Here is a 15,121-nt window from a genome sequence, read left to right on the forward strand (position 1 = left end):
TCAAGACACAAGATGAGCTAATCGTGAGCTTCTTGCCTAGACCTTTTTGGGCTATTAATGGTCGTTTTCAGCGAAGGTTTGGATTAATATGAGTACAATCAAAACCTGTGAAATGAATGAGATCTTGGATGCGTTTAGCTCGGACCTCAACGGTCACCTCAGGTGACATCGCCAATGCAGCTATAAGTTCTCTTTCAATCGAGTAAGCGAGCCCACTCTCAAATCAAATAATTGCAACCTCGTTCGCAAAGCCATTGACCACTCGCTCAAAAGCTTTAGAGTAAACGCACATGTATGCGTCAAGACATGGCTTTTCTTCTGCAGGTCCTAGAAAAGGTTGGAGCTGCAACCTTCAGTCAATTCTTTGCGGATCAACGGGAATAAAGAGACAACATACCACCCAACAAAAATAGATTGTTATGCAGCCTGATCACACTTGATACTCAAAAAGGGAAACGCAAAGAGAAGACCCATCTTGACGCGACGCCCATTTCGAGAACCTGCAGGAATACCCCCTCATTGTTGGTGCTTTGAGACCTTGGCAACGGCTACCTACAGACAATTTGACAAACAACAGTACCTGCCACATCGGCACATAGAAGAAAGGGGGTTGCACGGCAGAGAGCTCTTGAAAAGTGGCATGAATTCTTCTTCCTTTTCATTTTCGTGCTCCCTCAGTCCTCGTCTTTCAGTTTCACCGCAGTCCTCTATCCAGCCTGTATCCCCTGCCGCCACGATGGCGCCCCTCCCGCCGTCTCTGGCAGACTTGTACTACTCGTACAAGGATTCTACGAACTACGTACTTGGGTGGATGCGATTGAACTGCCGACCGAGCGAGGCTGTACCGGCAGAAGAGAAATTAAAAACCACGGCGGAAATCATCAACGCGGCCAAAAGAGTTCGGGACCTGAAGAAGGAAGTTCCTAAGTCTGTACTTGCATCACTCGCAGATGCCATCAAAACCCGGCAAAAGGTCCTTGAGATTGTCAGAGGCTTAGAGGTATCTGCAAACGGCCAAAATGATGCCGACAGCGACCGCACACATGCGGCATTCATCCAACGGTAGGTATCTTTCCCGAGTTTCTCCCCTCCTGGATGCAAATCGGGCGCTTGTGATCTTGCTCCTCTCACTGACAAACGCAGGCTGTCCAATGTTCTCGAGATCCTGATGCCGCTCAGGGCAGCAAACGCGGCGAACCCTGTGCTTTCACCAGATGAGGCCCGCATGATGCGAACCATCAACCGATTTGAGGGACTTGATCTGCTTCAAGATGTTGAGTCAAGCGACTCTGAGAGCAACAGTAGCGACGGTCCCTTAGAGCCCTCGACAATTGAGGAACCTGCCGAAGAAGTCTCCGAGAATGAATCTGACAGCCATCGAGAGTTGCTGGGATATGATGGTATTGTCCTTAAGGATGACGACATAGGAGAGTGGATTGAGTTGACGCACTTCATCTACGTAAGAATTTCAAGACGTATCGAATACGCAGTCCATTTGTGCTGACAAAGACCAGGAATGGGACTCCATCTGCAAAGTCGTTAACGACTGCTGGGTCGAAGCAGCAGAGGGCAAGATTCCCATCTTGATGGCTGCCTGGGTCTCGAACATGGCCTTCAAACAGGCTGGGCAGATTTTCGAACGCAAGATTCCCAAAATAGTCAAGACCTACGCCGAGCTTGTGGAAAAGTGGATGTACCACAAAAGCAAGGGCATCGATCTCATGTTCGACGACGACGAGGGTCTGCTGGACCAAGGCCGTGGACGTTTCGCTAACCTGAACGGTCTCTGCCACCCGGGCGAAGTGCTGCAGTATCGTCGTACCAAGGGCAAATACAAGGTCGCTCGCCGTGAAGCTGCCGACCGCAGGGACCCGGTGACCATCATACAACCTCCATGGGCTTGGTTGCAAGCTCAAGAGAAAGCGGATGTCATCCATGACGACCTCGCATTTGACATGTTCCAGGAGAACATGCGCTTGCTTCTTGAGAACGGCCGCGGCATTGCCGGAGTGGAATCATTCCGAGGGCCCGGCCGGGCATGCGAGCCTTTGCTTATGCTCTGGAAAGAAGCCCTCGATGAGCCCGAGAAACCTCTGTCCGCGAAGCTGGTGTTCGGTCTCGAGATGGTATTGTCGACCTTCAAGTCTTTCCTCTGGCCAGACGTCATGACGAACAACACCAACTGTCGCATTGCTGCTTTGAAGTTCGCACAGGATGTCAAGTCGAACTTGGCGCAAACTCTCGATATCCTGCAGAAAGATGCTGGTCCTGAAAAGAGCCGGACCCGACAAGAACACGAAGACCGTCTCATTTCAATGATCGCCAAGATGGACATGTTCTGCCGTGAGAAGCGCTTCGACTTGTACTATCAAGCTCCCTGGATCGCGGGATGCCACATGCTCGAGTTCCACACCCTTGCGATGCACGATGGTGTCTATGTCTGCAGTGTGAGCGGTCACGTTTGCGCAACGCTGCATATGTATAACGCCCTGCGCCAAGTGGGCAACAAACCGATCAAGTCGATCCCTATCCTGGACTTTCTCTGCGAGATATTCAAAGACCGTCTGTTCTTCGGCGCGTTTCCGAAGAAGAAGTTCAGCACGTACTTCCGGAGAGCCCAAGGATGTGGCATCCAGAAAAACAAAGACCTCGTGGGTTGGTATGCCTCTGGACTGGCGCAACCGTTCACCAAAGACGCCTATCGCAAAAGCCACATGGATACGGAGACCATTTCTCTGTTCCATACCGCCCACATGTGGGACTATACACCCAAGCGTTGGAGTTTCTGGAACGAGATCTTTGGAGATCCAGACAGGAAGGCTTCAGAGAAGGAGGCGAAACGGCTTGAGAGATGGGTCAGCTTGCAGCCTATGAACATGATCATCGAGGGCGTCAAGAACAAAGTTCTGCCAGAAGTGAAGGGTGAGAAACCAGTCGCGCGCCTCAACTTCTTCGCCGTTTTCCGTCTCTGCGTCCGCATCATGGAGCGCTTCGCGAAAGATCTTCCCAAGGTCGCGCGTTTGAATGTGAATAAAAGTATGCTCCCGCAGGGGGCCGGGCTTGGGTCCCTATATGTGGACATAATCTTGGATGACTTTTCGGCGCAATTGGACGATGACTACGCTCGGAGGCACATAGAGGAGTTTCCTGGCTTGATTGAGTGTCGTAGGATTTTTGAGAGCCTGCAGGAGAATCCGGATGTGGCGAGCTACTTGTGGTCTTTTTGAACGCTGGCTTCATTAGCATAACCCAGGAGACATTGATGCATTGACTCTTTTTCTCGCCTAGAATCGCTGATGACTTTCATTTCTTTGCCCTCTTACTTTCCAGAATAATGGCAACTGACCTACCTAGCAGATCCGCTGTGCCGCAAAAGCCTTACTTACAACATGTGGTCCGTAGTTGGGCAAGGCAGAATCCAGGGCTCACATGACCAGATCATCAGCCAAGAACACGAAAGCCAAGTAAGCCTAGCCACCAAAGCTTGTGACTTGTCAGCATTCTTCAATCCCTTCTGGGACTAATGGGGCGGCCCGTCACGTAGGCAGGGCGTAAGGAGCTTAACCGACCAGCTGCAGCAACGTTCATCACGCTTTATCCGCAGGATTTAGTAAGACTTGGCTATCGAATCATTGGTGGTATAATGCGCCTCTTCGAACAATGTACCTAGGCATCGCCTCGCCGTAGAAGCTTATAAACAGTGATCCACTCTTGCGATACTTTTGGCGATGGAAGAGAGAAGTCCTCCATACTCTCATTCCATAAGAACTAGCACGCCAAGAAACGGCCATGAGCAGCACTCAGAATAAGGATTACGACCCTTCCGTCTTTAGCCAAGACACCATCGTCGGCTCCGACACCGCTTCCATCCGCCCTCTTATCCGCGACGCCGATGACGCCGGCGCTGGCTCCGCTCCTCTCCGCGGCACTGATCGCCAGCCTGTCGCGACCGACAACTACCACATCGTCTCAACGCGGGTAGTCAAGGAAATCCCCAAGTCCGCCACCAAACCACCCGCAGACCCAAACTCGGCCTTCAGCAAACTCAAGAACATGCTGAAGCCGCCCGTCGTGAAGGCGGTCGAGGCGCTGCCTAGCACTGAGGGCAAGACGTATCATATCGATGAGCAGGGGCGCATCATCGAGACCACGGTTAGAAGAGCAGGTAAGACTCGCGAGTGCCAGACCACGCAGATATGACTACTGACATGGTGTGATGCAGCTGTGCAGAAGGGCATTCTGTCTGCTGGAACTGGCGGCGGAGGCAGTTAAAGTGAATTTTGACATGTGTTTTTGGTTTATCAGATACTAGTAGTCTATTCCACAATGAAAATCCTTTTTGCCTACCTCTTTCCCGTGAGGGCCAGGAACAAAACTTCTGCAGCGTAGGCTTTTTGTCGCTGGTGCCGTTGAGTAAGGATTATATCAAGTCAAATGCGGCCGTAAAGGTCAAGAGTTGATTCACAGTTGTTAACGCAGAACACGTGAGTGAGAACATGTATGGCTGGCTGTCCCCAACACCTTAGAAGTTAGAGTTACCGAACCTACGGAAGTGGCTGACAGTCCACTCATGATACGTGTCTCCTTGACTATTTCACTGTTATGGCTTTTCTCCTTAAGTTCAACCTGGACCCGAACGACGTACCAGAGCCTACCTACCCACGCCAAGGACGTTCAACGTCAATTTTCGCATGCGTTAGCATTTCCCTGTCGTCCTTCCTTGCATAACGAATCGAGACACACTGGAAAGAAGATGAAGTGACCTTAACACAATAGCCGACAAGGACCAAGATTCTGAGGACCCGTCGTATTGTCTATGAGTGCGAGATTCGACTAACCATCGATCTCCTCACGATAGTCTACTTCCATCACCATGATAGACCATTGCGGAGATCTGTGCGGCCAATGTTGTGCCCGGGTGTTGGGGGAAATCATTTCGGGCGTGTACGACAAATTCGTCTTTGGGCAATCAGTAGCATTCAGTCGTCACGGCCGTGTTGTTCAAGATCGGCTTCACCTGCCGGAATGCATGCGAATCGTTGCAGTCTTTGACCCAGGCATAACGGAAGCCTCAATATGTCTCAGATTCTTCACGCTTTGCTGTTGTATTGTATGGGTCGTCATCGGGTTTGCAGCGCGAATGCTTCAAGGCAAGGAATCTGAAATTGGCTTCTGGGCAATATGTCTCCCTCCGTTAGTCATACTCCTGCTTCTCTGGGTAGTTCTTGTGCTCATTAAAGAATGGCGGTCATTGGGACGGACACGCGCCTGGGACGAAGGTATCGAAATGCATATTTCCATACCCGGCGACGAAGATTCCCTCGTTTGACACCGTTCTGATCATCGGCAATGAGGGAACAGACTTTACGAAGAAGACCATAACGAAGACAAGATACGTTCAAACATTTATCTATTAGATGTCAAATTTCCAAAAATATGTACTCCGCAGACTCTTGGTACCACTATGCTAGCCAGAACCAGAACTTTTGCAACATGTTCTTCGGGATCGGCTCCTCGTCGAGCTCCGCCATGTCCTCCATCTCCTTCACGCCTGTAATGACGTCGACGTCCTCAGGACGCTTCGCAAACGGCGTGCGGAACCAGATCTTGTGACCGACGTAGAGCACCAGGAAGATGGGCAGGGTAATGTACGCCGCCAGGAAGTCCGAGACGCTCCAGTGGCCGGGGAAGAAGACCTGGAAGCCGTTGGTGAGGGTGAGGATGCAGAGGATGAAGAGGATGAACCAGGTGAAGTAGGGCTGCAGCGGGGTCTTGAAGGGGAGGCGGTGCATCATGTTATGGAAGATCATGGCCTTGCGGAAGCGCAGGTAGGTGATCATGACGACGATCCAGGCGATGAAGCCGCTGATGGTGCTGATGTTCATGAACCAGGTGAAGACGGTCGAGGTGCCGCTGCTGACGGTGAGGAAGGAGAGCAGGCCGATGGACCAGGTGCCGAGGACGGCGGTGTAGGGAACACCGCGCTTGGTGGTCCTGGTGAAGAAGCGCGGGGCTTGCTTGTTGAGCGCGAGACTGTAGAGGATACGGCTGCCGGAGTAGAGGAAGGCGTTGCCGGCGGACCAGGCGGAGGTGAGAATGGCAGCGTTGATGACGTGGTTGAGACCGCCAATGCCGGCGCGCTGGATGCCAATGACCCAGGGGGAGGCGGCGGCGTTAGAGGTCGGGCTGAGGAGGCGCTCGTCGTTGGAGGGGGTGATGGCGCCGATCATGAGGGAGCCGAGGCCGTAGAAGATAGCCAGACGCCAGACGAAGCGGCGGGCGGCCTTGGGGATGTTGCGACGGGGAGCAACGGTCTCACCGGCGGCGAGAGCGATCAGCTCGGGAGAGGTGATGAAGGCAAATCCAGCGCGGACGAAGGCGGTCCAGTAGGCCAGGAATTTGCCTGTATTCCCGTCCACTAGGTATGGTGTAATTGCGCCAGGGTCGTACCAGTACAAGAAGCCAATGCGGCCCTCGTCGGGGGCGCCGCCGAGGATGATGACCAGGCTGACAAGGATCAGACCCAGAATGGTGATGAGCTTGATACTGGCGAACCAGAACTCAGCCTCGCCGAAGATCTCGACAGCGAAAATGTTGAGGGCGAGGGTGACGACGAGGATGATGGTGATCCAGACGGCGGGGTGGACGGGTGTTTGCCAGTAATCGAGGAGGATGGCGCCGGCCGAGGCCTCGGCGCCGACGAGCATGGCGTATGCGTACCAGTAGTTCCAACCGGCGGCGAAAGCCAGACTAGGCTCGACGAAGCGTTCGACAAAGTAGGGGATCGAAATGCCCTTGAGGGGCAGGAAGGTGGCCATCTCGCCGAGGTTGTTCATGATGTTCCACACGAGCAACATCATGGAGAGGTATCCCATGAAGAGCGGCGCAGGGCCGACGGCGGAGAGAATGCTGCCAGAGCCGACGAAGAGACCGGTTCCGATGCTTTGGAGTGAGGTCAGCTTGCGTTTCTAGGCGCAATTGGTGGAAAGGGAATGAGAGGAAGACTCACGCGCCACCCAGAGCCAGGAACTGAATGTGTCGACTCTTCAAGCCACGCTGAAGCTGGTCATTGTCCTCGAGCAGGTTGGGCTCGCCGCCGAGAGCCGCGAAGTTGACGTCGCGGGGGTAGGACTCGCCCTGGTGCTTGGACTCGACGTCGTCCATGGGACCGCCGCCTCTGTAGTCTTTCTCCATTGTTGCTCAGCCAGGCGAGAACAAGAAGAGAAGATTCGGAGTGGTGGTGATGGAGTGAAGGAGAGGACGAGGGACGGGGACTGTCTTATTTGAAAAAAATTGGTCGCAAATGGTGTCGGTGGGCGTCCCCGGCGCAACCACGGAACGATTCTACAACGCGGAGAGCAGCGCGAACAGAAGAGAGAGGACTAATTATTTTAGTCAAAGGACTAGAGGGGGATTGGGCTGCAGTATTATGGAGTCTCAGTCTGGGGGCAGCGACTTGGCCAAGAGGTCGAGTGCATGTTGGCTTCGGGGTGGATGTCGTGAGACATGAGGACCTTTGTACCGGGACTGACCCAAGGAACGGAACCCGCTCCCGTGGGATTGCCTGGCAGCTGTGTCGCGCCTGAGGAGCACTCCAGCAGGTAAGGTAGTAGGATATTCAAGCCAGAAGGGTGTTGCTGGGTGACGTAGAGAATCTGGAGTCGAGAGTGCGACCCTTGAAGGCTCTGCAAGTGCTTGGCTGCTTGTCGAAAACTTAGGTACTGCGTAAAAGTGGATGGAAGATGCTCGGCACTGACTGGGTGGGTGGACGCGGGCAAGCTTCACGACGGGGAAACACTAAGCCCAAAACGGCAACGGTGGCAGCCATCAGTTGTTTCTGTGTCGTAACGTTTTCAGTGAACCCATGGGGTAACGCACTCGGACGGAAGGCTTATCTACTTGGCGGGCCAGAATGCCCACTCGTGCTGGTGCCAAGCTCCACGGACATATCCACCTCGGTCGCACGCTCGGGAAAACGTGCGATAAGAAACATTTCATTGCTGATGCTGCTGACCGACGAAGAGACAGACCGTAAAAGTAACTGACCGAGTGCCCTGGTATGGCATGGGTGAGGCGAGGAAACGGAGAGTTTTGCTTAGCGTCAAGAAGGTCACCCGATCCGGCATCCGATTCCTTTTCTTTTTTGCCCTTTTTTTTTTTTTTTTTTTTTCTGCTGTCGTACCTGCACCAAAAACGCAGGCAAAGACGGGAACCAAGAACGCCCAAGGACGCTAGGCTGGCCTTATCCACAATCTCTGCATGGCTTACATAAGACTACCCCTCACCTCAAACACAGTGAACCCCATATCACGTGCTTTACTGATCCCTGAAAGGGTGGGTCCCAGACGGAGGAAACACCGATGGTACCCGCTCACTGCCGCGTCTTTGGAGAAGCATCACGTAAAACTTTGACATTTCTGACCACCTTCTCCAGAGTCCCTGTTAATTGCACCACGTTTTTTTCATCAAATCGCTCATTCTTCAAACCCAATTGCCTCTCGGCCCTGGGGAAACCGATCCATCTTCTCATTGGCCCATCTCCAGCTTTCACCGTTGCGCCCGAAGTCCGACAACTGCAATCGCCGAAGGATAAACCGACTGACTGACTGTCAACTGAATGTCTACTCCACGTGAATCGCGTCGCGCCCTGTTCGCTGGGTACAAGTCTTGAGCCGCGCTCTCGATAAGAATCGCATGATTAGCACGCAATTTGCCGTCCACTTTTCACAAATGAGCTGTAGTCCCACGCCTGCGAACGATACAAACTCAAGTTTCCGTGAGAAGAATCATTTTGTCGCGTGCAAAGTCAATGCTAGACCAGGGCCCCTAAGAGCTTATCAACACAGACATGCACAATTCGCATCCATACCGTCCATCGGCATCTTGATAATCAATCCCCACGCATGCTTTGCTCTAGCCTCTGCCTGCCTTAGTGCAGCACCCTTGACACGGCCCGGTACAGAACCCCAAACTCCCCGGTCCTCCTCCGCGTCCGTCCAACGCCACGAGTGACAGGGAGACGGAATGGTCGACCGACGACACACTAGCGTTCGTCGGAGCCCCATACCGATCCCGATCCCGACTTTGACGTGATATCTGCCGCCTGTCTGCCTAATACCGCCATCGCGGCTCAGACGACCTACTTCTTGGTGCCCCCGCGAGAGAGATACGAAACATTTACGTGGCTTGACTCAGCTGCTCTGCTTTTCCGTCGCAGCCTAACGTCATGGACCTGATAACGACGGGACGAACCCCGGTGCAAGAGTCCATTGCAACTCCACGTCCTCCACGTCCTCCACGCCCTGCCACGACCCGACATGTCATGTTCCTGCGACTAACACCCGCGCCAAACGAATCAACGATACCCATCAAATGTCTCCGGAACGCTCGGGGAAGATTGCCTTTTCGGATGTCGAACGCGCCTTGCAGCCTCGTCGCGCCCTGCCGTATACCTGATACGGACCGCCTTTTACTTCCGGAATGTCTTGAGAAATGAGTCTCTGATTACGCTAGCGACTGTCCTGACCTACACCCAACGTCGACGACGAGTCAGAATTCTTCCTTCGACATCACGAAAAGAGCAACCCGAAGGTATTCCAGATAAGCGTTCAGCACCCATGGCCTACCATCAACCACCCTGTCCACATGAGGCTATGAGAACAATACACTGCTGCAGTCGCCACCGCCGGCAGCTAGAGAGGAAAGCCAGGTTGATGAACAATAGAGAGCGGACCGAGGAAACAACCCCATCTGTTCATGAACTTGTTCATGCTTCAACTAAAGAGATGGCTGACTGGGTGCGAATTCATTCCGACCATAATATGCCAGCCAAAAGACTGGGCGAATTTGCTCGATATCGTTGGGACATTCATTTGTGTCAACGCCGAAGATGACGACTTTGAAGGCCCATCACCTGCGAGACTACAAATCACTGCAAAGACCAAGGGAGTCTATTATGTGACTGTGAGAGTTCGCGGCCAAATCGCATCTTGATGCTCCCAGAACCACTTCGCATCATGCGCGAGAACAACCTCTACCACACTCCCCTCAAATCCATGCGTCTTCAGTTCTCGAATCCTGCGTAAAGTGTCCGTTGCCACTTCCTTGTCGGCATGGATGCAGACAGTCATCCCATTCTCGGACCATGAAGCCATGTCCGTCAGCCCATCGAGTATCCGGGCGTGGTGACAAGCGTCGCCGGCAAGGTACACCCATCCCTTCTCTGCCACTCGCGTCAGAACGTTCAAGTGTCCCATGAGGTGTCCAGGGCTGTCGACAATGTAGACAAGCCGGTCTCCAAACAAGTCTACCGCGTCGGGAAAGGGGCCGACTGGCCGCCACTCATGGTCGACATTCGGGACTATGGCGTCAAGCCCTTGTGTTGGTAGGGTGTTTGAAAGCGCAAGCTCTGTATCATAGCTGGGCAGAGGGTTCATTTTGTTCTTTTGAGTTCCCAGTTCAATGGTTCGTTCGCCTGGGAGCAGAGCTTTCTCAAATTTCGCCGCCGAGTGGTACTTCATACCGTGTTCTAAAAGGTGGCGAGTCCCGTGGCCGACGATGAACTTCGCCCGAGCAAAGTCCTTAGGGTTTCCCACATGGTCATAGTGGACATGGCTCAGAATAACCGCGTCGATATCGTCGGGTCCTAAAGCACCCTTGCGCAGCGAATCAGAAACATCGGGTTCCGTATGGATGGGTTGCCTGGTTTTGAGATGCGGTTGAATGTCGGGAGGGTAGTCCTTCAGATTCTTTCGCATGCCCAGATCGAACACGATACGGGTTCCAGTCACGGGATGCTGGAGCAGAAACGACATGGACGGGACAAGATTTCTGGCCGTTTGGTCACGTTGGTCTGCGCAGAAGAAATGCTCCGGAAGAGTTAGGAATCCACTGGGAAGCAACGAAAGCTTCACAAATGACGTCGAACCATTGTTTTCGGCCATTTTGCATGGAGGGAGAAGATAGTAACACGACACAGATTTTGGATTCCTTACAAGTTCACCTGAACACGACCTCAGTGGTAATGGTTGCTCATCATACCCAGAGCATCAAGGCACAGCACAGTCAAGCCGCGGATTCGCTTGTTGGAGATTTGTGGAGGGTGTTGGAGAGAGTTGGAGAGATGGAGATGCCTCGACATGCGGGCAATTTCATTGGTCGAGTCTCCAACAAGCACCAGCACAGGCGTAGGAGGTCCACAACCTCCAACGACTGAATGGACAATGTTGGTTGAGGGTTTGGAGAAGTGTTGCAATTCGAGCTTCTCCAACTTGTTTGATTCGCGGCAAAGTATTCTCGCGAAGGTCTTCATGCGGACTTGAATATGTGCGGGGCGTCGGATGTGGAGTTCCGGCGAGTTCGACTTCGGCGCCGGCTGTGGAAGCCGAAGATCTCGGGAGTTCGGCAGCTGTCACCAAACTACTAGACAGGTGAGTCAGCTTTAGCGGCAATGACGTATTTGCTTCGCTCCAATTCATCCCATTGTTTACTTCCACTCCCCCGTCCCAACTTGACCACACAACAAACTCCAAGGGCTGCATAGCAATCATCCTGCAATTCTACACTCGCCAAGAACTTCGGCCATCTACGACAGCACACCCTAAGGTTAGCCCAGATATTTACAAAGAGCCAAGATGTCAGGTGCTAGAGCCATTGTCAAGACCTTGGACCATCTCGTGCTCACCTGCGCGAGCGTTCCCAAAACAGTATCTTGGTACACTACGTACCTGGGAATGAAGGCCGAGACATTCACCTCACCCTTAGATCCCTCGGTTCAGAGGACAGCACTCAAGTTTGGCCCACACAAGATAAATCTGCATCAGCAAGGCAAGGAGTTCGAGCCCAAAGCGAAAACGGCATTGCCCGGCACAGCGGATCTCTGCTTCCTTGTACAAGACGGCACAAATCTCGATGAGCTTATTAAGGGTTTCCAAGAAGATGGCATCCAGGTGCTCGAAGGCGAAAAGGTTGTCGCCAGGACTGGAGCACAAGGCCCTATTCAGAGTGTCTACGTTCGGGACCCGGACGGAAATCTCATCGAGTAAGACCCCGAATCCGAACCGCTCGCCAGGCGTTGCTGACTTAATGGACTCTCAGACTCTCTCATTACAAGTCATGAAGCTGAGAGTCCTGAACGAAGAGACGGCACGGAGCACGATGTTTATCTCACATCAGGACGCTGCAGAATTAGTTCATATATGGTATACATACCTGTGTCTCCTCCTCAAAATCTGGTACTTAATTTAAAGCCTTGATCTGCCGGTTGAACGGAGTGATCGCCTTGCCTGAATGGGTTTTGCATGCGTTATAAATGGGGATCTCTGCAGAATCCTGGCAAACTTGCAATCAACCACACCCACTAAGATATAGTTATTGAGACTTGCTGTTGCAATACCATTGACTTCGGCGATCTTCAGCCTTTCCCGAAGGCCCTAATGCTGCGGAGCGGGGCAAACGCGGGGGCTGCGGGGAAACTTGTTCATCTTCCTTTCCTTGCCGATTGTTCAGCGTTCCGTTTCACTTTACACCCTTCGTCTATGCTGACCTCACTTCATACGGAAACAACGCTTAATGTTATCTTATCAACAGGAAAGCAATTGAGAGCCCAAGAATGACCACTCAAAACCCTGCAGTTCACCGCTGCGTACACTGCTCTCGCGAGTTCAACCGCTCAGAGCATCTAGTAAGGCATGAACGCACGCGTGAGCAACCCTATGACTATATGTTTGGCAGCGACTCAGATACTAATATGAAAAACCCATACAAGACACGAAAGAGAAGCCATATAAATGCACTGTTTGCCCGCATGCCTTTGCCAGACGAGATCTGCTCCGTAGGCATGAGCTCAAGGCCCATCGCCGCGGACAGCCTCCACGCAAAGTTACCAAAAGAAATCAGAGCCTGGCGCCAAAAGGATCAATACAGAATGTTGAGATCATGGATGTAGAACTCCAACACAGTTGGAATGCATTGCAAACTCGAGACACGTTAACGGCAGGTGGCGAAGAAGCGAACCACGACGTTCTCAATGCGAATTTCACCGTGGACGCTTTGCAAGAGGTCGCGACGGTGCCTGAATTCACCTTTGGGCAAGTTGAACAGTCTATGCAGGACTATCTACTTCAAGACACCGGTATTTGGCTCGACAATCTTGATACCACTGCCTTTGGCGCCTTGGACACGTTGGAAACCCTAGCGGATACATCCTCAGCGCAAACAACAACCCCTTTCTCGCACGTCGACTTTGGGGACAAGGCAGCAAGAAACCATATTCTCTCCCAACCCGATTCGCCAACTCTTCATGACACTATCAATAACCGTTCCATGCCAAAAGACCATCTACATGTGACGGAATCATGTTGGAGACGCATGCAATTGGAGACCAGGAAGACAGATCCGCAATACGTCTTGCCATCGAAAGACGAACTTTCCCGGTTTATTGCCCGCTACTTCGGGAGCTTTCATCGTCATCAGCCTTTTCTTCACGAGCCGACGTGGTCGGCGAGCCGTTCTCCAGTCATGCTGGTTCTTGCAGTCTGCGCAAACGGAGCATTGTACAGCCTCGAGCAACCGACTGCCTTTGGACTGTACAAAATGGCTGTCCAGATGACCAGTCTTGCAGATGAAGGTATTCACGCACTGCAGACGATGATGCTACTCACAGCATTTGCTGCGTGGAGCGGCACGAAAGAGGACCTGAGAACTGCGTTGCAATTTCATGGGCGTCTTGCTTTTGCTATACGTCAGGAATGGGCACTCTTAGAATATGGCGAGGGCGCAGAGACCACCGCGTGGGAAGCCTGGCTTGCGCGAGAGTCTCTCAAGAGGTAAATAAGTCACCGAATATGAAGGAGGTTCTCGGACTCACAATGACTAGGGTGGCCTTCTGCATCTTTACTCTCATGAACCTGATGACGATCGCCTACGATATACCATCACCATTGCTTTTAGAAGCCCAGCATGGCATGCCTGCACATGAGAAGCAGTGGTGCGCGAGAACCGAGGTTGATTGGGCTGAGGCTATGCGGTGTGCTGGAAACAAGACATGGCCGTCAGCTCAAGTCATTGTCGAGAGACTAGTAGACGAGTCTCTACCGGTCCCGTCTCACATCGGCATGTTTGGCTGCCATGTCCTCATCTCGTTCTTACTACAGAAGATCATTCTGTTGCGTCGATCATGTCCCACACAGGACGTCATCTATCTTGAAAACCGACGTTATTTCATACGAGCTCTTCAGAGGTGGCAGCTCATGTGGGAGAGCGAGCCTGAAGCATCGCTGTCTCCTGACCACCCCCAAGGCCCGATTCTATTCAACTGCACCGCCCTTCTCAGGGTAGCCTATATCCGTTTGGTTTCTGATTATTCATCTATCCGACGGAGTTTTGCCGCTTCATGCTCCGAGGACAAAATAGCGAATTCCATCACAGCAATCGAATCCCCGATTCGGGGTCCAGACACAACAAGAGCAGCCATCCAAGCCTGCCTCGCTCTTAGAGTTCCGACACAACTGGGCTTCAAGATGATAGCGCGCACTAGCTTCTGGGTGTGGAGCGTCCAACATGCCTTGTCTTACTTTGAATGCGCTTTGTTGCTGTCGAAGTGGTTACAGGCTAATCAACAATCATCGGATCTTTCTGATGAGGAAAGGAGGATAAAGCAAATGCTGGAACAAACTATCGATCCAAATAATGGAAGTTCTCAGGCAGAAGAATCGTCTACGCATCTAGACGTTCTTGTCTTGAAGAGATGGGCAGAGTTATTTAAGACAGAGAACACCACAGTTTGGCAAATAATGCCCAAAATGGCGCGAATTCTTGAGATTTACGCAGACACGCTTTCCAATACCCCTACTGACTAAACGTTGGTTAGAATTTGAGAAGCAACGGCCTAGTGGGGTTGGTCAGCAAGCCTGTATTCCGATTCTATAAGATCGTCACTCGAAGAATTTAACGAATGCGATGTGTAAATGGTATGAACAACTGTACATTTCAAGACGTAAATACAACTCTGATGTGAAAGAAAGCGATGCAGGGCAATATTTATTAATCGGATGACATAGACCACGAGCTATGCTTTACTATGTGAATCAATTTGAAGCAATGTCTTCGTAGTATCACCCCT

General features: G+C 52.2%; 5 protein-coding genes across 5 annotated transcripts; 3 read left to right on the plus strand and 2 right to left on the minus strand.

Annotated features, from left to right (window-relative positions):
- Nucleotides 1-736: 736 nt before the first annotated feature.
- Nucleotides 737-3,227, plus strand: COL26b_005472 (uncharacterized protein; the record flags this gene model as incomplete). Its single annotated transcript, XM_053178318.1, has 3 exons — nucleotides 737-1,062; nucleotides 1,144-1,459; nucleotides 1,515-3,227. 3 exons carry the CDS (start codon nucleotides 737-739, stop codon nucleotides 3,225-3,227), a joined length of 2,355 nt encoding a protein of 784 aa, XP_053037720.1.
- Nucleotides 3,228-3,789: 562 nt separating this feature from the next.
- On the plus strand, nucleotides 3,790-4,272 carry COL26b_005473 (uncharacterized protein; the record flags this gene model as incomplete). The annotated part of the gene is made up of 2 exons (XM_053178319.1): nucleotides 3,790-4,165; nucleotides 4,223-4,272. The coding sequence occupies 2 exons, from the start codon at nucleotides 3,790-3,792 to the stop codon at nucleotides 4,270-4,272; spliced, it is 426 nt and encodes a 141-aa protein (XP_053037721.1).
- Nucleotides 4,273-5,462: 1,190 nt separating this feature from the next.
- On the minus strand, nucleotides 5,463-7,194 carry COL26b_005474 (uncharacterized protein; the record flags this gene model as incomplete). Its single annotated transcript, XM_053178320.1, has 2 exons — nucleotides 5,463-6,942; nucleotides 7,010-7,194. 2 exons carry the CDS (start codon nucleotides 7,192-7,194, stop codon nucleotides 5,463-5,465), a joined length of 1,665 nt encoding a protein of 554 aa, XP_053037722.1.
- A 2,759-nt stretch (nucleotides 7,195-9,953) lies between these two features.
- Nucleotides 9,954-10,943, minus strand: COL26b_005475 (uncharacterized protein; the record flags this gene model as incomplete). The annotated part of the gene is made up of 2 exons (XM_053178321.1): nucleotides 9,954-10,852; nucleotides 10,928-10,943. The coding sequence occupies 2 exons, from the start codon at nucleotides 10,941-10,943 to the stop codon at nucleotides 9,954-9,956; spliced, it is 915 nt and encodes a 304-aa protein (XP_053037723.1).
- Nucleotides 10,944-11,633: 690 nt separating this feature from the next.
- COL26b_005476 (uncharacterized protein) lies at nucleotides 11,634-12,044 on the plus strand (the record flags this gene model as incomplete). The annotated part of the gene is made up of 1 exon (XM_053178322.1): nucleotides 11,634-12,044. One exon carries the CDS (start codon nucleotides 11,634-11,636, stop codon nucleotides 12,042-12,044), a length of 411 nt encoding a protein of 136 aa, XP_053037724.1.
- Nucleotides 12,045-15,121: the final 3,077 nt, after the last annotated feature.

This window comes from Colletotrichum chrysophilum (genome assembly GCF_026319265.1).
Source record: "Colletotrichum chrysophilum strain AFK26 chromosome Unknown scaffold_37, whole genome shotgun sequence".
NCBI lineage: Eukaryota > Fungi > Ascomycota > Sordariomycetes > Glomerellales > Glomerellaceae > Colletotrichum > Colletotrichum chrysophilum.